Source organism: Papio anubis, chromosome 13 (assembly GCF_008728515.1).
Source record: "Papio anubis isolate 15944 chromosome 13, Panubis1.0, whole genome shotgun sequence".
Lineage (NCBI taxonomy): Eukaryota > Metazoa > Chordata > Mammalia > Primates > Cercopithecidae > Papio > Papio anubis.
In genome coordinates, this window is record NC_044988.1 from 80,804,302 (window position 1) to 80,831,779 (window position 27,478).

The following is a 27,478-nucleotide window of genomic DNA, read 5'->3' on the forward strand; positions in this document are numbered from 1 at the left end:
CCCATAATCCATGCAAGCACTCATTCATAAGCTCAACAAATATCTATTGAGTGCCTGCCATGGGCCAAGTACTGTTCCAGGACCTAAACACACAACCTAGAACAAATGAAATAAAAATACTTACTCTTGTGAAATTAGTATTCCCGTGGAGAAGGCAGATAAGTAGTAAAAACAAACAAACAAACAAACTTAACAAACAACCTATAGGGCATGTTAGACGAGGAAACAAGAGTGAGGTGGGATTCCTATTTAAGTGGAATGGTGGGAGAGCTTCATTGAGAAGACCCGAAGGGATGGGAGAGCGGGCCATATGGCCACTTAGGTAAGGAGCAGGTCAGCCGGAAGTACCCGGCAGGTTAGAAGAGGAAGGGGTCTATCAAGATTGGAGCAGGAAAGTCAGGGAAGAGGTGCGGGAGGTATAGGTGGCTAGATTCCATCAGGCCTTGTAGGCCACTATAAAGAGCTGGGTTTTCACTCTGAGTGAAATGGGAAACCATCGCAGGGTTTTAAGCAAAGGAGGGACATAATTTGACGTTATTAAAACGTCTGTCTGGCTGTGGTGTGGAGAATAGCCAAGGAGAATACAAGATTACACCAAGTAAGGTGTAATCAAGAAGCTATTGCAATAATCCAGGTGAGCCATGAGGGTGAACTGGACCATGGGGGCAGGTGTGGAAGTCATAAGATTAATATGTGTTTAACTCAAGTTGTGGTATTAATTATGATTTGCATTAAATGCATCGCTAATATGCTTCTGTGGTGGATTTTTCCACCTTAGATTTCAGGGAATGGATGTGATGGGAGTGGGTAGGGAAGGTCTGAGGTTACTAAAGACATGGAGCCTCCTGGATCTAGCAAACCTCAAATGATTCTAGGCCTCGGAGCCTCTGGCGCAGCAATAATTCTGCAGCCGAGCCCACTAGCCGCTTCCCAGTGACCATGCGCAACAGGCAGGTGGGAGCCTATGGAAAGCGCGGACTTTCGGAAAGCTGCACGAGCGCGTTCGGGGAGTCCGGTTCAGCGCCTCTGCGCAGGCGCAGTGGTCCCCACGGGCTTGCGCGCGCACTCGCTGCGGGACAAGCTTCTGGAAGCTCATTGCGGTGGCGTTGGTGCTGTTTGCGGATGCTGGTGCAGGTACTGGTCGTCCCCGGTCCCGAGTTTCGGGGCCGTGGCCGGGTCGCCGGCTCCGAGGGCGCACCTGGGGCGGGGTGGGGGCCGGGAGCAGCCTACCAACGGGCTGTGCGGTGCGCTGCTGCTGCTTCTGTGGGAGGTGCGCACTCCGCTGCGGGATGGGGCTGTTGGCTTCCCTCCATCCCCCCCTGCGCAACTTGGGCACTGTTGACATTTTGGGCGGGATAATGCCTAATGCCTTGTTTTGTTTGTGTGGTGTGGCTGTGAGGGGGAGGCTCTCCCGTTATTGCAGGATGTGTAACAGCGTCACTGGTTCTGCCCGTTAGATAACAAGTACCACCTTTCCTCCCAGTCGAGCTAACCAAAAATGTGTCCAGACATTGCCACAGGACCCCTGGGGGGTGAAATCTCTCCTTTTTAACTCCCTCCGGTTGAGATCCTCTGGCTGCGTCACATTTTCACCGGGCCTCCAGTGTAAACTCTGTAGACGGAGCCGAGTGTCTTAGTCACCGCGGAGCCCCAGGTGCCCCGCACGGCGCCAGGTACATGGTGGGCGCCTAATATTTGGCAGAGGAATAAATGACGTCATGCGTGCTGTGTGCCGGGCGCTGTACTCGGAAGTGGGTTGTTATTGGTATGGTAGTTGCAATGCGAAGCTGTCACATCCTTCACTTGTCGCATTGTAGTCCCGCTCCGGCTGCATTGTCATTTCCTGGACCCTCTGTGAGCGTGAGGACCCTTTCAGGCGTGTCCACGCCTGGCCCCGCAGCTCATGACCCCTGGTCCTGTTCCAGCTCATTGTAGTTGCTCAGTCACTTGTAGAATGAATGAATGCAGGCAACACAGGGTAGTCTGTGTGCAAAGGAGTGCTTTGGGATCAAGCAGAGCATCACACAAGAAGTGACAGTTGAAAGGAGTCAGGCTTTAAAAAACGAATAAAAGTTTGTTAGGAGAAAGAAAGCAACATTCCGAGGAGAGGGAATAGCCTTGGTGCGAACGCTAGGAGGGTATGTAGAGAGGAAGTGTCTGGGAATGGGGAGATACTAATTTATGGCTGTAGTGTCAATCGGGTAGCTTAGAGCTCAAGTGGTGAGGTCATCAGGCAGTGTCTCTAGATCACAATGCCATGGTCCCTGCATGTGAACTTTATCGAGAGACCGTTTGGGGGCTGGTGAGGGACTCTAAGCTGGGGAGTGATAAGATCATATTTTGCCTGTTAGAAGGAATTTTTTGGCTACAGTGTGAGACTGGATTGAAGATCCCTGTACTTAGGCAGTTTCAGTAGGATAGAATGGAGAGGTTCTTAGGAAATAAAATCACCAGACCTTGGTTATTGATGATGGGAGAAGTAAGGAGGAAGAGAAATTTGAAAGTCAAATATTAAATTGGGCTTCTGAGTTGAGCAACTGGTGAGAAATGTGTACCCTTTCATTAAGAAAGGGTAGGAGTTGTTAAATAGCTTTTCGACTGGGTCCCCTTTTGAACCTTTTCTGATAACATTTTGTTTAGGAGGAGTATTGAATCTAAAGCAACTGTTTCCTTAACCCTTAAGTCGCTCCTCGGCTTTTGACTATAAAGAAAATTATGACTGGGTGCGGTGGCTCAAGCCTGTAATCCTGACACTTTGGGAGGCCGAGGTGGGTGGGTCGCCTGAAGTCAGGAGTTCGAGACTAGCCTGGCCAACATGGCAAAACCCCATCTCTACTAAAAATACAAAAATTAGCTGGGAGTGGTGGCACGTGCCTGTAGTCCCAGCTTCCTGGGAGGCTGAGGCAGGAGAATTGCTTGAACCCGGCCGGGGCAGAGGTTGCAGTGAGCCGAGATCGTACCACTTCACTCCAGCCTGGGCACCAAGAGCGAAACTCCGTCTCAAAAAAAAAGAAAGAAAGAAAATTATCTTTTTAATATAGTAGTTGAGCAGGGCTTTTCTAGGCCTTTGCAGGTGTGTGTGTGGATATATTTCTCTGAACCAAACCAAGAACAATGTTTTTAGGACTAACAACAGTTTGTTTTACTTATTTAATGCCTTAATATTTCTTCTTGACAGTTTCTGCAGGACTGTAAACTGGATTCCTGGAACCTTTGATATTCCTGGCTGTGTATAGTACCTGTTGGTGGACTGCACTGATACTCAACTAGAGTGTGAAGGGACTGGATTCCTGCCCCGAGACACAATGCAAGCTGTAGTGCCCTTGAACAAGATGACAGCCATCTCACCAGACCCTCAAACTCTGGCCTCGACTGAACAAAATGAGGTCCCAAGAGTGGTTACTTCTGGGGAGCAAGAAGCTATTTTAAGAGGAAATGCGGCTGACGCAGAGTCTTTCAGACAGAGATTTAGGTGGTTTTGTTACTCAGAAGTAGCTGGACCCAGGAAAGCTCTGAGTCAACTCTGGGAGCTCTGCATTCAGTGGCTGAGACCAGACATTCACACGAAAGAACAGATTTTAGAGCTTTTGGTATTTGAGCAGTTCCTGACCATTTTGCCTGGGGAGATCAGGATTTGGGTAAAGTCACAACATCCTGAGAGTAGTGAGGAGGTGGTGACCCTAATAGAAGATTTGACCCAGATGCTTGAAGAAAAAGGAGGTGAGATTTATAGATGGAGGGAGGAAGCGGGAGACATTGCCTCAAAGTCCGAAAGTAAATTCCTCAAAAGAAAGCAATTTACTGCTAAAGAGGAGTCTGAGGTTTGAAGTTGGGACTGGGTTTGAATCAGCCCTGCCATTTACTGTGTGATTTTGGGCAAGCTGTGTAAACTCTCAGAATGTAAATATTTTTATCCGTTAAAAAGGGATATCATCTTTCCTGTAGTTTTCTTGTAAAGGTAAGACAAGATAAGATATAATATATGGTGGATGCTCAAGACATAGTAATTTCTTTCCCATCCCCTTCAAGAACACAAGTTATCTGTGAAAGTGTTTGGAGTCACAGGCAAATCAACCAGCTCAGGCCCTAATGTCTAGTTCCACTGTGTGGACTAGCACGTTGCTGGAGCAGGGCTGTCAGTGTCTTTGCTGATGGAAATGTTTCTGCACTGTTTTGCAATTCAAGTTAAGTACATGAAAAGCAGCTAGTGCAAATAAGGAACTGAATTTTTTAAATCAAATTTAAAGTTTAAATAGCCAAATGCGACTAGTAACTATTTTACCGTGCAGTTCCACAGCCTTAGGGCAGGAAAACCTGAATTTTATGTATGTAATTACATATTATAAATATAAATGTATAAACTATAAACTGAATTACATTGATATCATTATAAAATATTGATGTAAAGTCTTCTAGGGTGAATAGTCCTTTCAGGGAATGTGGCTCGCCTTTTTTCTCAAATTTGTAGCTATTCATATTCTCAAATATGATACAAATATTTGTATTTTGCAGTGTAATATGCTACAAATATTTGGAATATTTGCATTCCAAATATATTTGGAATATTTGTAGTGTATTTACCATAGGGCTCCTGATATATATGTATGACAGTTTGTATTCTGGAAGAGTTCTGAGATAGGGAAATAAATAGTATTTACCTCCATACGCTTAATTTGCCGTCACATAGCTAATTAGTGTATCTAAAATTTGGATTTCCTGACTCCTCTGTGATTTGTCACTGCAGTGTCATGCTTCTACAAAATTAGGGCCTCTTTGTGGAGGCACCTGCAATAAAGAATTCGTTTCGGGCTGGGTACGGTGGCTCACGCTTGTAATCCCAGCACTTTGGGAGGCCTAGGTAGGTGGATCACCCGAGGTCAGGAGTTTGAGAGCAGCCGTACCAACATGGAGAAACCCCGTCCCTACAAAAATACAAACTCAGCCCAGCATGGTGGTGCACACCTGTAATCCAAGCTACTGTGGAGACTGAGGCAGGAGAATCGCTTGAACCCGGGAGGTAGACATTGCAGTGAGCCAAGATCGCGCCATTGTACCCCAGCCTGGGCAACAACAGCACAACTCCGTCTCAAAAAAAAAAAAAAAAATTGATTTCTAGGATTCTGTAGGGTATAACAGTTTTCTTAAATTCACCCCACTTTTCTCTTTGATTAAGTCATTCTAATTCTTAATTTTTATTGATTGTCTAATCACTAAAGTTGCCTAAAATTATTTTCATAAGAAGGTAGAGTATGATTTGAAAAAATACTTTTTCTTATTTGAAAAAGAGCTGTTGACATCCGAGGGTTTTTATGTATTTATTTTTTACTACTCCTTGCGGAGCAGGGCCCACTCATTGGTAGTATGCCCAGAATGGGCCAATCTGAAGGTACTGGATACATTTAGTTCCTATGAGTTTATTAGACGCCTCTTTTCTGTCATAAGGAATCTGGTGGAGTCAACTCTTGAGACTAACCTGGTACTTTCATTCAGTTAGCAGGTTGGAGTGACTCTTGAGCAAGGCCTTGTACTAGCACTATGAAGAATACACAGTTTTACCTTACTACGTCTTTTAAATTAGGATACTTCAAAATTCATTGTTGTTCAAATTAAACATTTTTAAACTGAGGCTATATAGAAAGAAGAAAACCAGTTTTCGTGAGCTTAGGATTTGAAAGGATTTTTATATGAGCTAAGAGGAAACGCCTAGGTTTTCATAGGAAACTTTTATCTATGGCTGTTCTCTGTTTTAAAGAGTGGACAACTTTTTGTTTCTTCTGACTTTTTTATCCAGAGAGGCTCAGAGCTCTTAGAACCCTGGTAATTTCCTGGGTGATTAGAGCAGTAAGAGTGTCTTTTGTTAAAATATTTGGCCTTTTGTCCATGGTTCCTGAAACAGCTCCTGAGCTATAAAGGAGAAAGACAGTCTTTTTGTTATTTGTAACAAGCCCCTTTTAACCACCCTTGAGTTTATGTTAATGAGATGATTTTTGGAAAGTCCTTAGATAACCCTGGAATTGGGGGAGGGTGCTGGTTGCCAGGGGAACCAACCCCTGTGCTTACAGGGTTGGAACTCAGCCCCACCCCCCCAACCTGTCAGAGGGGAGAGGGACTGAAGGTTGAGTTAATCACAGGGCCAGTGATTTAATCAGTCATGCCTGTCTATGAAGCTTCCATAAAAACCAAAAAGACACAGCTCATGAGAGTTTTCCAGATAGCTAACCATGTGGCAGTTCCTGGAGAGCGGTGTAGAGAGCATGGAAGTGCCAAGCATCTTGCCCTGTGCAGTGTCATCCGTCTGGCTGTTCATCTGTATCCTTTGTAATACCCTTTACAATAAACAAGTAAACGTAAGTAAAGTGTTATGTGAGCCACTCTAGCAAGTTATTGGAACCCAGGGAGGGGCTCATGGGATCCCCAATTTGTATCTTGTTGGTCAAAGCCCTGGAGGCTCAGACATGAGACTGGCATCTGAAGTGGAGGTCGGTCTTGTGAGACTGAGGCCTTAACCTTTGGGAGCTAATGCTGTCTCCAGGTAGATAGTATTAGAAATGAATTAGAGGATACCCAGCTGGTGCCTGCTGGGGAATCCAGCACAGAATTGCTTGCCGGGTGTGGGGGAAACACCCCCACATATCTGAAGTCTCAGAGTTATTTTGTGTTGTGAGTATAGTAGGAGAAACTGACTTAGTTTTTTTCCTGTGTATCACTTAGAAATATATAGATATATATATAAAGATTTTTAGTCTGAGGAATTTATTTGAAAGAGTGGACTGGTTTTCTCCCCTTTCCTAGATCCAGTCTCTCAAGATTCTACTGTTTCCCAAGAGGAGAACTCAAAAGAGGATAAAACGGTCGCTGTTTGTCCCAATACTGAGTCCCGTGTAAGTTTCCTTTCAATGGTTTTTATTCCTAAGTGAATACTTAACTGAGCTCCTACTGAGTGATATTAAGATACAAAATCAAAGGCTAGGCATGGTGCTTACACCTGTAATCCCAGTCAGTACTTTGGGAGGCTGAGGCAGGAAGATTGCTTGAGTCCAAGAGTTCACGGTTGCAGTGAGCTGTGATGACGCCACTGCTGCCTTCCATCCTGGGCAACAGAGCAAGACCCTCTCTCTAACAAAATAAAATGAAATAAATATAGTCTCCCTTTCAAGGAACTGACACCTCATTTTCCGCATGCAGTTTTGTTTCAGTTCACAGAATGCCATGAGTCTGATTCTAATGAGACAAAAAAATTTACTAAAATTCAGCAGTTACCGCTGTTAAAATTAGTCAGGTGGAAGTAGAAGTTCATTTCCTTCTTTTTTTTTTTTTTAATTGAGACAGAGTTTCACTCTGTTGCCCAGGCTGGAGTGCAGTAGCGGGATCTTGGCTCACTGCAACCTCTGCCGCCCAGGTTCAAGTGATTCTCCTGCCTCAGCCTCCCAGGTAGCTGGGACTACAGGCACGTGCCACCATTCCTAGCTAATTTTTGTATTTTTAGTAGAGACAGGGTTTCACTATGTTAGCCAGCCTGGTCTCGAACTCCTGACCTCATGATCCACCCACTTCAGCCTCCCAAAGTGCTGGGATTACAGGTGTGAGCCACCGCACATGGCCTGCCTGCCTTCTTTTTTTTTTTTTTTAGGAGATGGGGTCTTGCTTTATCATCCAGGCTGGAGTGGAGTGCAGTGATGCAAGCATAACTCACTGCAACCTTGAAGTCCTGGGCTCAAGCTATCCTCCCTCCTCAGCCTCTTGAGTAGCTGGGACAACAGGTGCACATCACTCTGCCCAGCTCATTTTAAAATATTTTTTGTAGAGTTGGGGTCTTGCTGTGTTGCCCAGGCTGGTCTTGAACTCCTGACTTCAAGCAGTCCTCTCCCTTGGCCTCCCACAGCGTTGTGATTACAGACATGAGCCACTGTGCCCAGGCAGAGGTACATGTCCTTAAATCTTAACATGATAAAGAACATATTTGACCGGGTACAGTGGCTCATGCCTGTAATCACATCGCTTTGGGAGGCCAAGGTGGGAGGATTGCGTGAGCTTGGGAGTTCGAGACCAGCCTGGGCAACACAGCGAGACCCTCGTCTATATAAAAAATTTTAGAAATTAGCTGGGCACAATAACATACCTGTGGTCTCAGCTACCCGGGATCTGAGGTGGCAGGGAAAGACAGTCTTTCACTTGAACCTGGGAGGTTGAGGCTGCAGTGAGCTATGATTGCGCCACCATACTCCAGCCTGGGTAGCAAAGTGAGACCCTGTCTCACAAAAAGAAAACAACATGAGGAATTTATTCTGGATGATACAGGTGGGCCCTAAATGCCATCCCAAGTGTCCTTGCTAGAGAGGCAGGAGGAGATTGAAAACACAAAGAGAAGGTGATGTGAAGAGTTAGGCAGAGTTTGGGGTGATAGGGCTGCAAGACAGGGAACGGTGGCAGCCACCAGAAGCAGGAAGAGGCAAGGAACAGATTCTCCCCCAGAGCCTCTGAAGGGAGCACAGCCCTGCCAACACCTCGATCTCAGACTTCTGGCCTCCAGAACTGTGAGAGAACAAATTCTTATTTTGAGTCACCAAGGTTATGGTAATTTGTTACAGCTCCCAGAGGAAGGTAATACACGTACCAATAGCCATTCTGCTCTACTGCCTCTCAAAAAGCATGCGGAGAATGCTATAGAAAGTGTATTTGAAAAATTAGCCGGATGTGGTGGTGCATGCCTGCAATCCCAGCTGCTTGAGAGGCTGAGGCATGAGAATCACTTGAACCCGGGAGGCGGAGGTTGCAATGAGCCGAGATCATGCCATTGCACTCCAGCCTGGGCGACAGAGCAAGACTTCGTCTCAAAAAAAAAGAAGGAAAGAGTATTTTAGTGAGTCAGTATTCTTGTTTGTAATTGTGGAGTAATTGCAAGTGTGAGTATGTTGTTGAACATAGATTCTCTGAATATGATAGAAGATAATTGCTGCTTATAATTGGAAGTTAAAATTTGGAATGCAGTTGCAGATATTATGCAATTATTACCTGTAGTAAACTTACATTAATTCTGCAAATTTAGGGTTCAGGAATGTAAATCATGCCCTTCATTTAATATTTTAGTCCTAGAAATCGATGTGTTAGGGTGAACTTGATCAATGTTATACATTCCAGAGAACTCTTGTACAGTATTGAACACTAGAGACTGAATGGAAGAGGCAGGGATTGTGTAGTACCTTTGTTCTGAATCACTTATAAAAGTCAGAGAATGAAGAGCTGCTTTGTAGCTTACTTTGGAATTCTTAAAAACTTGCATGCTATCAAAACCATTCTTTATATCCTATCCAGGCTGGGCACAGTGGCTCAGGCCTACAATCCCAGTGCTCTGGGAGGTAGAGGACAGAGGATTACTTGAGACCAGCCTGGGCAGCATAGTGAGACAATGCCTCTACAAAAAACTTAAAAATAAGCCAGGCATGGTGGCACAAGCCTGCAGTCCCCACTACTATTGGGAGGATCACTTGAGCCCAGGAGGTTGAGCCTGCAGTGAACCATGAAGCACCACTGCACTCTAACATGGGTGACAGAGAAATAATAGCCTGTCTCAAAAACAAAACAAAACAAAACTTAGGTTCTATTTGGGAATAGTCCAATACAAAAGAGCTGTTTGGTGTTCTAGGAATCTATAACATTGAAGGATGTAGCTGTGAACTTTTCAAGAGGAGAGTGGAAGAAGCTGGAGCCTTTTCAAAAGGAGCTATATAAGGAAGTGCTACTGGAAAACTTCAGGAACCTAGAATTTCTGGGTAAAGACACCTTTTCTTCATTACCTAGTGCTTAGCCTTGGGTCTCTTTTTGTCCCCTTTTATTGAAAGGTAAGTGCTATGTGAAGTACTTTGTTTTGGCTGGGGACCCAGGGACTGATAGGACTAATCCAAAAAACCAGTTCTGAAAATGTGCTTTTCTGCAGTGTATCTTCTAGAAAAGGTCTTTGCTTCATTGAATTGGAAATGTGAAGCATCATTTTGATTTCATCAGTGGAATACCTTTTCCCATTTTTGTCGCAAGTTCCAGTATTTATGTCTGTGTATTTTGGTAGCATTTTTTATCTTCCTTGGAGAACCAGAGTCTATATATGAGTGCTGGGAAATTTTTATTCTATGCAAAACAGCAATTTTCTGTTCTTTTCTCTATGAGCAGACTTTCCAGTTTCAAAATTAGAGTTGATTTCCCAGCTGAAGTGGGTTGAATTGCCATGGCTGCTGGAAGAAGTCTCAAAAGGCTCCCGACCAGGTGAGTTGGTGAAAAATACACAACGAAATGAAAACAGTTGTTTAGCAAGTCTGTTGAGAAGACTCTTTGAAATGTTGGACTGCCTAGATACTAAAATACGAAGATGATTAGAATAGAGCCCTTGCCTTCCTGAAATGTTCATTTTAATGGAGGAGACTTGGTTTGGGTCCTCTGAATAGATGCCAGGACATGATTAGCCATGTAAGATCTTTACTGGAGAAAGATTCAGTGAAGGAAAATGAGGAGGGAACTAGAAGAAGCCGGGAGAGCTATCAGAGCATAATGCTGGTCTAACCTGTGAATGAGAACAGGAAGTAGGGCAGATTGGGTAGGAAAAGTCTTAGACTAAAGTGTCGTTCTATCTTTTTTTATTTTTATTTTTATTTTTTGAGTCAGAGTCTCGCACTGTCTCCCGAGCTAGAGTGCTATAGCACTATCTCAACTCACTGCAACCTCCGCCTCCCGGGTTCAAGTGATTCCCCTGCCTCAGCCTCCCGAGTAGCTGGGATTACAGGCGCCCACCAACAAGCCCGGCTAATTTTTTGTATTTTTATTAGAGATGGGATTTCACCATGTTGGCCAGGCTGGTCTCGAACTCCTGACCTCTTGATCCGCCTGCCTCGGCCTCCCAAAGTGCTGAGATTACAGGCATGAGCCACCGTGCCCAGCTGAAGTGCAGTTCTAAAAAAGTTTAGGCAAGGCCAAACAGGAGTCCTTACCATAGTTACCTATCAGAGGAGTCCTGTGTCTCAAAGAAATGGGCCTCCATCATTGACCGGGAGCCGCTTGTGGGAACTGGTGTGGATGCAGTGTTGAATTCATAGAGCAGCAGTAGAGGTTGTCAGGTAATATCTCCACAGGAGGAGTTGTGAGCGGTGCATATTTATGGACACTAGAGGACATATCGAAACAAGAGTGTTAACACTGTGATGCATAGTATATCAAGCACGTGTATAAGGAGCTGTGGGAATATGTAGGAGCAAGGTTTTAATTCGCATTTGAGTTGAATCTTGAAGAATAAGAAGGAACTCACCCGGTGGACAGCATGTATAATAATTCAATTTTTGCTAAAGGGAATAACACATGCCTGAATACATAGAATATATGGATTTTTAATATCTGGAAAACATTCATGTTAGCACTGGTTATCTTTGAAGAATTAGGTTTTGTTTTGTTTTGTTTTCTTGAGATGGAGTCTTGCTCTGTTGTCACGCTGGAGTGCAGTGGCACAGTCTCGGCTCCCTGCAACCTCCACCTCCCACGTTCAAGTGATTCTTTTGCCTCAGCCTGCCAAGTAGCTGGGACTATAGGCGCGTGCCACCACGCCCAGCTAATTTTTTTGTATTTTTAGTAAAGGCGGGGTTTTACCATGTTGGCCAGGATGGTCTTGATCTCCTGACCTCGTAATCCAACTACCTCGGCCTCCCAGAGTGCTGGGATTACAGATGTGAGCCACCGTGCCTGGCCAGGATTAGGTTTCTTTATACTTATCTGTATCTTACAATTTATATACATTATTATTTTTATTTTTATTTTTTTTTGAGACAGAGTTACCCAGGCTGGAGTGCAGTGGTGCAATCTTGACTCACTGCAACCTCTGCCTCCTGAGTTCAAGCAATTCTCCTGCTTTAGCTTCCCAAGTAGCTAGGACTATAGGCACGTGCCACCACACCCAGCTAATTTTTTTTTGTATTTTTTTTAGTAGAGATGGCATTTCTGCATGGAAAGGAGGTGGATCACTCCTGATCTCAAGTAATCCAACTGCCTTGGCCTCCCTAAGTACTGGGATTACAGGCGGGAGCCACCACGCCTGGCCACGATTTATATATATTAAATTTACGTTAAAAAAAAATAAAAATAGGCCGAGCGCAGTGGCTCCTGCCTGTAATCCCAGCACTTTGGGAGGCCAAGGTGGGCGGATCACGAGGTCAGGAAATCAAGACCATCCTGGCTAACATGGTAAAACCCCGTCTCTACTAAAAATACAAAAAAAAAAAAAATTAGCTGGGCATGGGGGCAGGTGCCTGTAATCCCAGCTACTTGGGAGGCTGAGGCAGGAGAATCGCTTGAACCTGGGAAGCAGAGCTTGCATTGAGCCAAGATCGCACCACAGCACTCCAGCCTGGGCAACAGAGCGAGACCCCGTCTCAAAAAAAACAAAATGAAAATAAAAATAAGTTATTACATGTATCGATACCTTGGTTTATCTTAAAGAAAGAAGCAATAATCCATCTTGCTGTATTCCATCTTCTCAAACATTTATTGTAGTCAACTTATTGGCTGCTTCCAGTATACGATTGACCCTTGAACAACATGAGGATTAGGGGCACTGATCCCCTCCGCCCATACAGTTGAAAATCCATGTATAACCGTTAACTCTCCAAAAACTTAACTACTAATAGCCTACTGTTGACCTGAAGCCTTATGATAAACAGAATTACATATGTTTGTTATATACTATATTCTAGTAAGCCAGAGAAAAATGCTATTAAGGGAAAAAGAGAAAATACATTTACAGCACTGTACTGTGTGTACAGATCACTAAGTTTATGTTTTCTATCTGAAATGGCTGACAATTGTAGCTGCAGACCTCAGTCTATGGTGCATATCAAGCAGTTCAGCTTTTTCTTGAATTATCGTGACTATTCTGTGCTTGTTGGCAGCACTTCCAGTGCTACTAGCAGCACTTTGTATGGGTCCCATGATGTTATTCAAGTTTTACAGCATTGCACTAAAGACAATGAAAAATAGGAGAGAACTGCAAGAGATCCATTTTTACTGTGATAGGCAATTTCCTGGAGACGTAAACTGCTTACATGGAGATGATTAGCATGATACGGCTTTTTTTTTTTTTTTTTGTGGAGACAGAGTCTCACTCTGTCACCCAGGCTGGAGTGCAGTGGTGTGATGTCAGCTCACTGCAGCCTCCACCTCTTGGGTTCCAGCGATTCTCCTGCCTCAGCCTACCAAGTAGCTGTGATTACAGGTATGCACCACCACACCCAGCTAAGTTTTGTATTTTTGGTAGAGACGGAGTTTAACCACGTTGGTCTCAAGCTCCTGACCTCAAGTGATCTGCCTGCCTTGGCTTCCCAAAGTGTTGGAATTACAGGCGTGAGCCACTGCACCTGGCCTACCTGGCATTTTAAGTGGATACTTAGGGCAGACGTTTGAGCTCATTGCAATACCAACAAGAGATGCCTATGAAATTATTACAGTGTATGGTAGGTACTATAGTTCGTTTTATGCAGTTATTAGTTTGAGACAGGGTCTTGCTTCGTCATCCAGACTAGGGTGCAGTGGCATGATCACAGCTCACTATAGCCTCTACCTCCTGGGCTCAAGCAATCCTCTCACCTCAGCTTCTTGAGTAGCTGGTACTACAGGCACATGCCACCATATTCAGCTAATGTTAGTATTTTCTGTAGAGACAGAGTTTTGTCATGTTGCTCAGGCTGGTCTCTAACTCCTGAGCCGAAACAAACTGCCCACCTTGGCCTCCCAAAGTGGTGGGGATTATGGGGGTGAGCTACTGTGCCTGGCCCAGTTATTAGTTGATACTGTGTCTTTACATTTGCTTACATTTCTCTAGACTGTGAATGACACCAAGTATGGCCCGTAAGTGTGTGTTTACGTTTTGATAAATTTTAACTTTATAATTTGTGTACATTTTATAGCAATAAATGACAAAATAGATTAGTATCTATATGTCTTAAAAGTTCATGACTTTTTTTTTTTTTTTGACATGTCTAGGCTACACAGTTTGTCTGCAAGTTTTTTCCAATTGTCACAGATCTCCAAAAATTTTTCTAACGTGTTTATTGAAAAAAATCCACAGGCTGGGCATGGTGACTCCTACCTGTAATCTCAACACTTTGGGAGGCCAAAACGGGAAGACCACTTGAAGCCAGGAGTTTGAGACCAGCCTGGGCAGCATAGTGAGACCCTGTTTCTACAAAAAATTTAAAAACCAGCCAGGCGCAGTGGTGTGCGCTGAGGTAGGAGGATTGCTTGAGCCCAGGAGTTAGAGGTTGCAGTGAGCTACAGTCATGCCACTGTACTCCAGCCTGGATGACAGATCAAGACCCCATCTCTTAGAAAAACAAAAATCCACCTGTAAATGGATACTTGCAGTTCAAATTTATGTTGTTCAAGGGTCAACTGTGATTACATATATAAAGGACAATAGTTATTTTATCGCATTTAAGTAGCATTTTGGAGGGGAATTTAAAAAATGGATTCTAAAAGTGTTATGAGTAGTTCTGGCAGCACTGGTGTAAATATATGTTCCTTCCCCAATTATCTTACATCAAACAAAAAAGCCTCATGTTGATATACAGCTTGTTTTAAAAGTTATTTACGACACACTAGAGAAGAAGGTTTTTGACAGATACAGCAGTCAATGGCCATAATTTATTTAAAAAAAAAAAAACAAAAAAACCTCAGCCAGGTGTCGTGGCTCACCTATAATCCCAGCACTTTGGGAGGCCAAGGCAGGTGGATCACCTGAGGTCAGGAGTTCGAGACCAGCTTGGCCAACATGGTAAAACCCCGTCTCTACTAAAAAATGCAAAAATTAGCCAGGTGTGGTGGTGGGCAGCTGTAGTCTCAGCTACTCAGGAGGCTGAGACAGGAGAATTGCTTGAACCTGGGAGGTGGAGGTTGCAGTGAGCAGAGATTGCTGGGGTGACAGAGTGAGACTCCATTTCAGAAAAAAAACCTCATTCAAATCAATAAGGAACACTAAGTCTGTTAGGAAAATGGGCTAACTTGAATGGATCACCAACAAAATTTAAAATTTAAATAGCTTGTGAACATGAAAAAGTTGTTCAAACTCACTGGTTAGCAATACAGTGCACATTTAAAGCAATAATACTATTTATTATGAATTAAATTTGCAAAGATTTAAAGAATATTTGACCAGAGATAGTACTCAGGGGCTTCTGCTCCTTGTGTGTCATGTAAAGCAGTATAACCTGGCCGGGCGCGGTGGCTCAAGCCTGTAATCCCAGCACTTTGGGAGGCCGAGACGGGCGGATCACGAGGTCAGGAGATCGAGACCATCCTGGCTAACACGGTGAAACCCCGTCTCTACTAAAAATACAAAAAACTAGCCGGGCGCGGTGGTGGGCGCCTGTAGTCCCAACTACTCGGGAGGCTGAGACAGGAGAATGGCGTGAACCCGGGAGGCGGAGCTTGCAGTGAGCTGAGATCCGGCCACTGCACTCCAGCCTGGGCAGCAGAGCGAGACTCCGTCTCAAAAAAAAAAAAAAAAAAAGCAGTATAACCTAGTTTCTACCCTTTGGTTTAGTAATTCTGCCTTCATGACTCTGTTTTTCAGGAAGTATTATTTGATAAAGGTTCAATAAGAGAATGAGACTGGGTATGGTGGCTCACGCCTGTAATCCCAGCACTTTGGGAGGCCAAGGTGGGTGGATCACCTGAGGTCAGGAATTCAAGACCGGCCTGACCAACGTAGAGAAACCCCATCTCTACTAAAAATACAAAATTAGCTGGGCGTGGTGGTACATGCCTGTAATCCTAGCTACTCGGGAGGCTGAGGCAGGAGAATGGCTTGAACCCGGGAGGCAGAGATTGCAGTGAGCCAAGATTGCACATTGCATCCAGCCTGGGCAACAAGAGCAAAACTCCATCTCAAAAAAAAAAAAGAGAGAATGAACAATTATATCTATATGATGATTACCATGTCACTGATTAAAATTATCTTTGTGAAGAATTAACAAGTTGGGTGCAGTGGCTCATACCTGTAATCCCAGCACTTTGGGAGGCCATAGTGGGAGAATCACTTGAGGCCAGCTATTCAAGACCAGCCTGATCAGCACAGGGAGACCCCATCTTTACAGATAATTTTTAAAAATTAGCCAGATGTGGTGGCACCTGCTTGTGGTTCTACCTACTTGGAAGGCTGAGATGGGAGGATTGCTTGAGCTGGGGAGGTTGAGGCTGCAGTGAGCAGTGATCATGCCACTGCACTCCAGCCTAGGCAACAGAGTAAGACCCTGTCTCTAAAAATAAAAAAAAAAAATTTTTTTAAAGAAAAATTAGCAGTAAAATGGGAAATAATCATAAATGAAAAGAGTAACAATACAAAGTGAAAAGAATAACAATACAAATTATACAGTTTTTCTGTTTTAAACTATATAGAAACATCGAAGGAAATATACAGAATTGTGTATTAACCATTAGTTAACTTCTAGGTAATACGATTTTGAGTAACTTTGTATTTTATAATTATCTGTTGAAAAAATAGTTTCATAAAAGTGACAATGTGACCTCATGGCAAAAAGCCAGGATGTAGTTAATTAGTGAATTCAAAAATTCTGAGAATAGCATAATCAGTGAGAGTATGGTATTGGAGAGAGCTCTGGGGATTGTTGCAATTGAACCCTAGGCCCTGTCGAATTTATGTTTGTGACAGTGAGGGTGCTGTGGGAATGCATTCTAGGTAGTAGGAAGTATGCAGGTCAGACGAATAGTACTGGAACTGCAACAGTGTAGGAGAGACTTAAAATGGATGCCTGATTAGTGTATATGTAAGGCTGATAGGGCCAACTTGTAATCTTTGAAAGTCTATATTGGTGGTGCTGCATATCTATGATGTGTATACTCTTTTCAACAAAGTAGTGTTACTTGTCTGCTTTGCGGAGAGGTGATATGATACAGGGATCAAGAGCGTGGGCTTTGGTTTCAGATTAAGTTAAAAATCTAGCTATATCACGTATTATACATGTGACCTTGGGCAGACTACTTAATACTCTTATGTTCCCAGTTGTCAACATCCATAAAACCCGGGATGGTAATAAAAGCTACTCCGTAGGGTTGTTGTGAAGATTAAGTGCAGTTTATTGTACTTACTTTTATTACATCGTGCTTGGTGCGGGACCTGGCATTTGGTAAATATTCGACAAATGTTTGTGCTATCATTGTTGGAAAGAGAAAAATTACGATATAGGGAGAATAGGTTTGAACCTTTCTTTTTTTTTTTTTTTGAGATGGAGCCTTGCTCTGTTGCCTAGGCTGGAGTACAGTGCCACAATCTTGGCTTCCTGCAACCTCCACCTCCTGGGTTCAAGCGATTCTCTTACCTCAGCCTCCCGAGTAGCTGGGACCACAGGCTCATGCCATCACACCTGGCTAATTTTTTGTATTTTTAGTAGAGATGGGGTTTCACCATGTTAGTCACGATGGTCTTGATCTCCTGACCTCATTATCTGCCTGCCTCGGCCTCCCAAAGTGCTGAGATTACAGGTGTGAGCCACCACGCCCGTCCTGAACTTCTTATAAAAATTCAAATGAGGGCGAAAACTTGTATCTAACTGTAAAGCACAAACTTTTCATCTTTCTCAATATTTTTCTTAACCCATATGTTTACATTGTTTCCCTATATTGTCTTTTCCTTTTCTATTTTATAAAGCTCTTTTTGAGAACCATCGAAACTGTATTCCTTGTAGTTACTAATGTATTCTTATTTCAGACCCAAATACAACAGCTTCCTTTCTTGCAAAGGGGAAATACTCTATTTCTTATTTCTTTTAGATGAATCGGCTTTAGATAAAATAATAGAAAGATGCCTCAGGGATGATGATTATGGCTTGATGGAAGAATTCCAGCAATATTGTGGCAGCTCAGAGGAGGATCACGGTAATCAGGGAAATTCAAAAGGAACAGTCACACAAAACAAAACTCTTGGGAGTGGCAATAGGGGTAAGGAATTTGACCCAGGTAAAAGCCCCTTTGGACATAATTTCAAAGAAACTTCAGACTTAATTAAACATCTGAAAGTCTACTTGAGGAAGAAATCTCGGAGGTATAATGAAAGCAAGAAACCCTTCAGTTTTCATTCAGACCTCGTTCTGAACCGCAAGGAGAAAACCACTGGAGAAAAGTCACGGAAATCTAATGACGGTGGGAAAGTCTTAAGTCATTCTTCAGCTCTTACTGAACATCAGAAACGTCAGAAGATTCATTTGGGGGATAGGTCCCAAAAATGCAGTAAGTGTGGGATAATCTTTATTAGAAGATCAACTCTTTCTAGGAGAAAAATCCCTATGTGTGAGAAATGTCGGAAAGATTCATGTCAAGAAGCAGCCTTAAATAAAGATGAGGGAAATGAGACTGGAGAAAAAACTCATAAATGTAGTAAGTGTGGAAAAGCCTTTGGCTATAGCGCCTCACTCACCAAACATCGGAGAATTCACACTGGAGAAAAACCCTATATGTGTAATGAATGTGGAAAAGCTTTTAGTGATAGTTCGTCGCTCACGCCACATCATAGAACTCACAGTGGAGAGAAACCCTTCAAATGTGATGATTGTGGGAAAGGTTTCACCCTAAGTGCTCACCTCATTAAACATCAGAGAATTCATACTGGAGAAAAACCTTATAAATGTAAAGACTGTGGGAGACCCTTCAGTGACAGTTCATCTCTTATTCAACATCAGCGAATTCATACCGGAGAAAAACCCTATACATGTAACAATTGTGGAAAATCCTTCAGTCATAGCTCATCCCTTTCCAAACATCAGAGAATTCATACTGGAGAGAAACCCTATAAATGTGGCGAATGTGGAAAAGCCTTTAGACAGAATTCATGCCTTACCCGGCATCAGAGAATTCACACTGGAGAAAAACCGTATTTGTGTAATGATTGCGGAATGACTTTTAGCCATTTTACATCTGTGATTTATCATCAAAGACTTCATTCAGGAGAAAAACCCTACAAATGTAACCAATGTGAGAAAGCCTTCCCAACTCATTCACTGCTTAGTCGTCATCAGAGAATTCATACTGGTGTAAAACCTTATAAATGTAAAGAATGTGGGAAGTCCTTTAGTCAGAGTTCATCTCTTAATGAGCATCACCGAATTCATACAGGAGAGAAACCCTATGAATGTAACTATTGTGGTGCAACCTTTAGTCGAAGCTCAATCCTTGTAGAACACCTAAAAATTCACACCGGAAGGAGAGAATATGAATGTAACGAATGTGAGAAGACTTTTAAAAGTAATTCAGGCCTCATTAGACATCGGGGATTTCATGCTGCAGAGTAATCCTGGAACTACATTAAGATGGGGGGAATTTAATTCAAATTGTCAGTTACTGAAACCCTGGGATATAAACTTACAATATTGATCAGTAGCTGCAACTTTCATAAATTGGCAGTTAGGAAAAATATTCTTTTGCCCATCCCTCTTCTTTTCAAGGATGGCAACAGCTGGTAAACAGTAATTAGTTGGTAAAGTCACTGGAAAGGGAAGAATGCAAAATGATTCTGAGGCCAAACGAATTGGAAAAACTCTTTTCTTCAGGGGATTTCCCTCTAATTTCTTCCACTACCGTGTAGTGTGATGGAAAGACAACTTGACTGCAGTCAGATAACTTGGATTCTGTCCCAGTTTGCCAACCAACTTGCTGTATACACCTTGGACAAGTCATTTGACCTTTCAGAATTTTATTTTCTTCACCAGCAGAATGAAGGGATGGGACTAATGATTTTTGTCTTTTTTGGTTTTTTAGTTTTTGGTTTTTTGATATTCCTGATAATCTCTGAAGCTGTGGACATAAGTTTTTTTTTTTTTTTTTTTGTCATTACTTTCAAGTTTCTCTAGTGAAAAATACCACTATTCAGGATACTGGACTTTTTTTTTTTTTTTTTTTTCCGCTTTTCTTTTTTGGGATGGTGTCTCACTATGTTGCCCATGCTGGTCTTGAACTCCTGGGCTCAAGTGATCCTTCCATCTCAGTTTCCTGAGTAGCTGACATTACGGGTACACTCCACCAAGCCTGGTTCCCAGGATGCTGGACTTCTAGCTTAGTGAGAATGCAGTATAGTTGTTGAAAACTTTGTGCAGGAATCCCTGAAATGCTGTGACTAGGAATGGGCCAGTGAAACTCAAACAACTTTTCCTTGAGGGAGTATTTTAATTGGCCAAGGGAGCTCTTTTTCTTTTGGCGTTGGCCAAGGGGACTGAGAAGCCAGAGAGCTTGCACGGGAGCCATCTCAGCCGTGAGAATAACAGTCCTAGGAAAATAGATGGGGGCTGAGGTGAAGGAAGTGTGCTGAAAACAGAGCTGTTCTGGATGGATTTTGGTTTGCAAAAATTCTACTTTAAAACAATGTTGCCTGTAGCAAGTACATTTTTTTGCAACTGGAGTGTAAGCATTCTATATGGCAACAGTTAAAAGCTGTTCTAACAATTTGTCTACTTGGGGTGTGCCTGCGCGCGCGTGTGTGTGTGTGTGTGTGTACGTTGTTGCCGCTGTCTAAAATTAGGGCATTTCATACTAAAAACAATGCTTGTCTTAAAAAATTATAAGGGCTAACAACACTGGGCTTATATTTCTGTAAAGCACTCAGCTGGTCCTGGGTAGCAGCTGCCACCTTTTGATGGGGAATCTACTTTCTGACTTAGCTAGTTCTCTCATGTATGTAACCTGACTTTCCCACTGTAGGAATGTTCTGTTATAACCCCTACCATTTTGAGAATAAATACCCTAAAATCTAAAGAGACCCCATTGATAGCAAGTAAAGTTCAGGGAATGAATGTAGAATTGATACAGAAAAAATTTTCAGTTAAGTTTTCTTTCGTGACATTAGACCTCAGAGGAATGGAATATACGGGTATTGGTGGATTATTCCTTATAAATTTCATTGGTGGAGTCTGAATAATAATTTCCAACTGAAAAAGGAACTTAAGGCCCTGAATGAGTGAGGTTTTGGCTTCAGGTCATAGGGTTCTGGAGAAATCCCATGGACAATGGTCTAGAAATAAGTTCCTAAAGTTGAAATTGTAGGCAGCTCCTATAGAAAGAGAGCTAAACAAGAAAATTCTTGGTTTATGGAAGTAAAGCGATCCTTAATGCTGATCTTAGACTCAGGAACATTTACTGTGACTAATGTATGTAGGTGTGAAATGCTACCTCTGGGAGAAGGTTTTTGGTGCCTCCCCAACCCCAAGCCTGCAGTTTAAATATTGCCGTGTGATAAATTGGTCTGCATAGTTATTGCTCAGCGGACCAACCAATCACATGCTAGCCACGAAAGGAATGTTTATAATGAGAATCATTCATGATGGTTTTAAGTTTTTTTCTGAAAAGACAAAAAACTTGGTTTAAGTTTTGTTTTCTGAAAAATATAATTTATAGAAAGAGTTGAAGAAACATGCAAAAGACTTCAGAAAAGACTTGTTCCAGGATGATTACTCTTAGACTCCCTAACATTCATAACAATGTTTTATCCCAGTATCCATTGGGAATCTAGAGTGTAAACATTTTTTTCAATGAATTTACTGAGGTACAAATTACATATCATTAAAACCATATCAAGTGTACAATTCAGTGAATTTTAGTAAATTTGCTGAGTTGTGTAACCATTACCATAATCCATTTTTTGGAACATCATCCCAGTAAGATCCCTTATTCCAGTTTACAGTTAATCTCCCTTCCAACTTCTAATCCCAGGCACCCACTACTCAGTCTGCTTTGTGTCTCTAGAGTTGTCTTTTTCTGTACATTTTATGTTATATGTGATCTTTCCATATTTTTTCATTAATGTGTTTTAAGTTCATCCATATTGTAAGATACTAGTACTTTATTCCTTTTTATCATAAATAATAATAGATTATGTGGATCCTTTGTACATTCACTAGTTGAAGAACATTTGAGGTTTTTCCAGTTTTTGCCTGTTAGGAATAATGCTGCTTTGAACATTGGTATGCAAGTGTTTTGAACATTAGCGTGCAAGCCTTTGTGTGGACATGTTTTCATTTTTCTTAGGCAGATGCCTGAGGGGAGTTGCTATGTCATATGGTAAATTTTTGTTTAACTTTGTTAGGAAACTGCCAAATTGTTTTCCCAAGTGACCGCATTACTTTACATTCTGACTAGTAACGTGTGAGGGTTCCCATTTCTCTACAATCTTGCCAGTCATTGTCTGTTTTTTAAAAATTATACCCATTCTAGTGTTTGAAATATTCCTTTGTGGTTTTAACTCTGATTTTCCAGATGACGAATAATGTCAAAGCATCTTTTATGTGCTCTTCAGCCATTCATGTATCTTAGTGAAGTGTTTTATTGCCAGATTTTTTGTCCATTTAAAAATGGAGTTGCTGATATTGTGTTGTAATCCTTTTTATTCTGGATATAAGTCCTTTATCCAATATGAACTTTCTAAATACCATGTACTAGCTACAGAGGGCTGCCTCAAACTCTGTTGGATAATAATCAAAGTCTTGATTTCAGTAGCTAAGTCTGTATAATTGCCTGCGGGACATTCACTCTGGCCCATCACCCAAATATTTAAATTCACTTTTGGATTAAGTCACATTATCAAAAGGCTTTAAATATCTTTTGATTCCTTATAGGATTGCTTTTATTAAGAGCACTGTGACACATTTTACTTTAAAATGAAGTCCTTGCTTTAAATAATGTTTCCTCTTAATGAGCTTGTATACATTTTTTTTCATATCACAAGACAAGGCAAGGTTTTTGTCGATAAATTAACTTTATTTATTTTAGAATTACTTTTTAATGTAGTAAAATATACATAGCATAAAATTAACCATTTAAACACTTTTTGGTTATACAACTCAGTAGCATTTAGATACAGGTTCACATTTTTTGCAGTCATCACCACTGTCCATCTCCAGAACTTTTTCATCATCCCAAACTGAAACTCTGTACTCTTTAAACAATAATGCCCCATTTTCTCCTCCTCAGGCTCCTGGTAACCATTGTTCTACTTCCTATCTATACAAATTTGTTCTAATTACTTGGCATGAATGGAATCATACAATATTTGCCCTTTTGTGTGTGGCTTATTCCACTTAGCATTATGTTTTCAAGGTTCTGCTGTGTCATAACACGTATCAGAATTTAATTCCTTTTTAAGGCTGAATAATATTCCATTTAATTCCTTTTTAAGGGTGAATAATATTCCATTGTACTTGTATACCACATTTTGTTTATCCTTTTATCTGCCAGTGGACATTTAAGTTGTTTCCACCATTTTGGCTATCAAGAATAACATTGCTATAATCAGTGGTGCTTTCTGTTCTTTTAAGTATACACCTACAAATGGAGTTGCTTTATCTTATGATTCTATGTTTAACTTCCTGAGGAAATGAAACTATACTATTCTAAATTCCCACCAGCTATGTGCAAGGGTTTTTTCAATATTCCCACCCTTGCTAACACTTATTTTCTATTTCTTTTTTATAACAAACATCCTAATGTGTTTGAAGTGGTATCTTATTCTGGTTTTGTTTTGCATTTCCCTAGTGATTAGTGATGTTGACTGTCTTTTTATGTGCTTATTGACCATTTGTATCTCTTCGGAGAAATGTTGATTGAAGTCCTTTGCCTATTTTTTAATTGGTTTTGTTGCCATTGTTGTTTAGGTGTAGAAGTTCTTTGTATATCCAGAATATATAAAGAACTTTTCAGGTAAATGATTTGCAAATACTTTCTTCCATTCTGTGTGAGTTGCCTTTTCATTCTATTCTTAATGCCCTTTGAAAAAAGGTTTTAATTTTGGTGAAGTTCGATTTTTCTATTTTTTCTTTCGTTCCCTGTGCTTTCGTTGTCATGCCTCAGAAACCATTGCCAAATCCAATATCATGAAGCTTTTCTCCTGTTCTAGGAGTTTTGTAGTTTAAGGTCTTATGTTTAAGTCTTTTAACCATTTTGATTTTTATGTATGGTGAAGGTCCCATCTTCATTCTTTTGCATGCGAATATCCAGTTTTCCCAGCCCCATCTGTTGAAGAGACTATTCTTTCCGTATCATGCATTCTTTGCACTCTCGTCAAAGATCATTTGACCATATACATGCATGTTTATTTCTGACTGTCTACTCTGTTCCTTTGGTCTGTATGTTTGTCTTTATGCCAGTACCACGCTATTTTGATTACTCCAGTAATGTTTTGTAATCAGGATTACACTGTTTTCCTGTAGTATGTTTTTGAAATGAGGAAGTGTGAGGCCTCCAGCTTTGTTCTTTCCCAGATTGTTTTGGCTATTCAGGGGTCCTTAAGATTTCAAATGAATTTTAGGATGGTTGGTTGGTTTTTGTGGAAAATGGCATGGAGATTGGGCTTGCATTGAATTTGTAGATCTGTTGGGTAATGTGGACATATTAATATGAAACATTACAGTCTGTAAACCCAAGGTGTCTTTCCATGTATTTGTGCCATCCTTAATTTTTTCAGCAATGTGTTATAGTTGTCATTGTACAAGAGTTTTGCCTCCTTGGTCAAGTTTATTCTTGAGTATTTTATTGTTTTTGATGCTGTTGTAAATGGGTCTTTGTTAGTAAAGCATAACTGAGTTTTGAGTGTTGATTTTGTATCTTGCAACTTTGCTGAATTTGTTTATTAGTCATAACAGTTTCTTGTGAAATTTTTGGGATTTTTAAATATAAGATTATGGCATCTGCAAATAGATAATTTTTCCTTCTTCCCAATTTGAATGGCTTTAACTTGCCAATTGCTCTGGCTAGGACTTCCATTACTGTGTTGAATAGAAGCAGCACTAGCAGGCATCTGTGCCTTTTCCTGAGATGCTTTCAATTTTGTATCATTCTATATGACGTTAGCTGTGGTTTTTTCATATTTGACCTTTATTAAGGTAATTTCCTTTTATTGATAAATTCTTGTTTGAAGGACAGTTTTGCTGGATATAGAATTCTCAGTTGACAGTTTTGTTTTTTTCTTTCTGCGCTGAGTATAACGACACCACAGCCTTCTAGCTTCCAAGGTTTCTGATGAGCAATCAGCAGTCTCACTGAGGATACCTTTTATGTGATGATTTGCTTATCTCTTGCCACTTGTCTTTTCTCTTTGGATTTCAACAGCTTGATTATAACTTGTCTTGGTGTCTTTGGGGGGTGAGGGTAGGAGTCAGTTGCAGTGCTTGTTGCCATAGTTCAGAACCTGCACCACAAAGACCTTTCCAGTTATGTAGAGTGGTTTATTGCTTTATTAGTGCAATAGAGAGTCACTGGAGGTTCTCTGTGTGTGTGAGTATATGAATAAATATTTAATTTTGTTTTGCTCTTGTTTTCACCTCAGAATAGTTTTATCAGATGTGGAATTTCTTGATCATTAGGGAGAAATATCTTGCGATTCTGAAAAGCACACCGTCAAAATGCTTTTCATAAAATGTAGCACATATTAGGGTTTCTCCCTTGTGTGGAAATGTTAGTGCCTATAGAGGTCTGAACTGAGAAAACTTCTCTCAAGCCAGAGCACATGTGAGGTTCCTCTGCTGAATGAATCCTTTGGTGCTCAGTAAGTTGCGACTTGCAAGCAAAGTGTTTTTCACCCTGAGAAATTGGTGAGATACCTCGAGTCTTTTTTATGAAGTCTGATGTAGAGAGGTTCTTCCAGGTTGGAGTTCTTAGGTCTCTCTCCCTTTTAGATTATCAGAGCAGGTCTGATCATCTACAAGCTTTGCTAAACCTACCTGTAGCTCTTCTGGGGTGGTGGTGGTGGTGGTGGTGGCCGTGGCCGCAGTGTTCTGCATTGATTTTCTAAATGTTTGTGGTTCTTTTGTAAAGTGGACCCTTGCCTTCTAAGTTAATGGTGAATGATACATATTCCCTTCATTTTTCTGCTTTGAAGCTTCAGTCTTCTTCATTTTCTCTTCTGATCTGTCAACACAGTCAGAACTTTCACTTAGCTCTTTGAGCATCTTTAAGGCAGTTGGTTTAAAGTCTGTCTAGCAAGTCAGTGTTTGGTCTTCCTCGTGTCCATTTTTTGTTGGTTTATTTTGTGCCTTCGAATGGTCCATACTTTCTTGTTTCTTTGTATGCATTGTGATTGTTTTTGTTGACAGCTAGATATTTGAATCTTATAATGTGGCAGCTCTGGAAATCAGATTATTCCTTTCCCCCCAGGGTTTATTTTTTTTATTTGTGTGTGTGTGTGTGTGTGTGTGTTGTGTGTTTTTTGTTTTCATTTTTGTTTTATTATCATAGACTGTCTTTGCTAGGGATCAGCCTGTGTTGAATGCCTAAAGTTTTCTCAGTTCTTTTCAGAGCCTGTGTTTTCCCCTGGCAGGGGCAATGGCTTTCTAAATTCTCCTAGATACACAGTTGTTTGAATGTCCAGAAAAACAAGTGTCATCCCTTTTTTCTCCTGGAAGCCACTTTAGCCAGTTGGGGGTTGGGATAATGGTAGCTTGCTTCTGTGTCTGCTTTTCCTCTGTGATCAGAAGTAGATATCTGCAATCAGAACCCTGATATTTGGAGGAAGTGGCTTTTATTGTCCACCCTGGCGGCAGCAAGCTGAACCAGAAATGTGGGATTGTGTCTCCACAGCTGCCTTCCATGGAGTGGGTGGGGGATGGGTAGCTGCTACTTCACTGAAGGGTGAAATCCACCAATGTTAACTGCAATTTACCAGTCAGGATTTCCCCTAGAAGCTACAAGTGTTCAGATGGACTCAATGTGCTCCCAAAATAATCACTTTAGGAACTTTCTGCCGATGTAATTGTTATCTAGGTGGAGAGGTGGATTCCTGGGCCACTCTCTCCATGTCTTTGATTTTTCCTACTTTCTTGAAGATTTCTTCAACTTTATCTTCCAGCTCTACTATTAAATGTTGTGAATGTTTTATCTCTGCTGTCATATTTTTATTTCCAAGTGCATTATGTGATTCTCTGTTCCTTTTTTCTAATTGGTTTTGTTTCATAGGTGAAGTATTTTTTCTCTGAGCATGTTAATTATAGTGTGTTTCTGTGTTATTGTGCTCCCTGCATTATTGCTGTTTCCTTTGAGTTGTTTTTACCTGTTTTCTGTCTCTCACATTGGAGACTTTCCTGAAGCCTCTGGTGATCTTTGACTATTTATATTTAAGAGCAGGGCTCTACAAGCTGATTGGAAGGTGTTTTAGGTACTTCAGCACCATCCAGCAGTAATATAATGGGAGCCACATACGTAATTTCAAATTTTGTAGTAGCTACTTTTAGAAAATAAAACAGGTAAAATTAAAAATGTATTTTACTTCACCCAGTATATCCATAATATTATTTCATCATGTAATCAATGTAAAAAATTATTGAGACATATTATTTTTTGCACTATTTTTGAAATCTGGTATGTAATGTGTCACAGCATGTCTTAATCCACACATAAAATTTTCATTTGTAATACTTAACTCACATTTAGATTTATAAAACAGTTGATAAGTAGATTCACATAG

General features: G+C 41.3%; 1 protein-coding gene across 2 annotated transcripts; it reads left to right on the top strand.

The window, feature by feature from the left end:
• The first annotated feature begins 1,008 nt into the window (after positions 1-1,008).
• Positions 1,009-26,892, top strand: ZNF483 (zinc finger protein 483). 2 transcript variants are annotated; one of them, XM_031654400.1, is made up of 6 exons: positions 1,009-1,134; positions 3,179-3,720; positions 6,793-6,881; positions 9,644-9,770; positions 10,165-10,257; positions 17,815-26,892. In XM_031654400.1, the coding sequence occupies exons 2-6, from the start codon at positions 3,306-3,308 to the stop codon at positions 19,326-19,328; spliced, it is 2,238 nt and encodes a 745-aa protein (XP_031510260.1). In that variant the 5' UTR covers positions 1,009-1,134; positions 3,179-3,305; the 3' UTR covers positions 19,329-26,892. The 2 variants fall into 2 exon arrangements, with proteins under 2 accessions (XP_031510260.1, XP_031510261.1); XM_031654401.1 differs by lacking the exon at positions 1,009-1,134 and adding an exon at positions 3,052-3,073.
• The last annotated feature ends 586 nt before the right edge of the window (positions 26,893-27,478 follow it).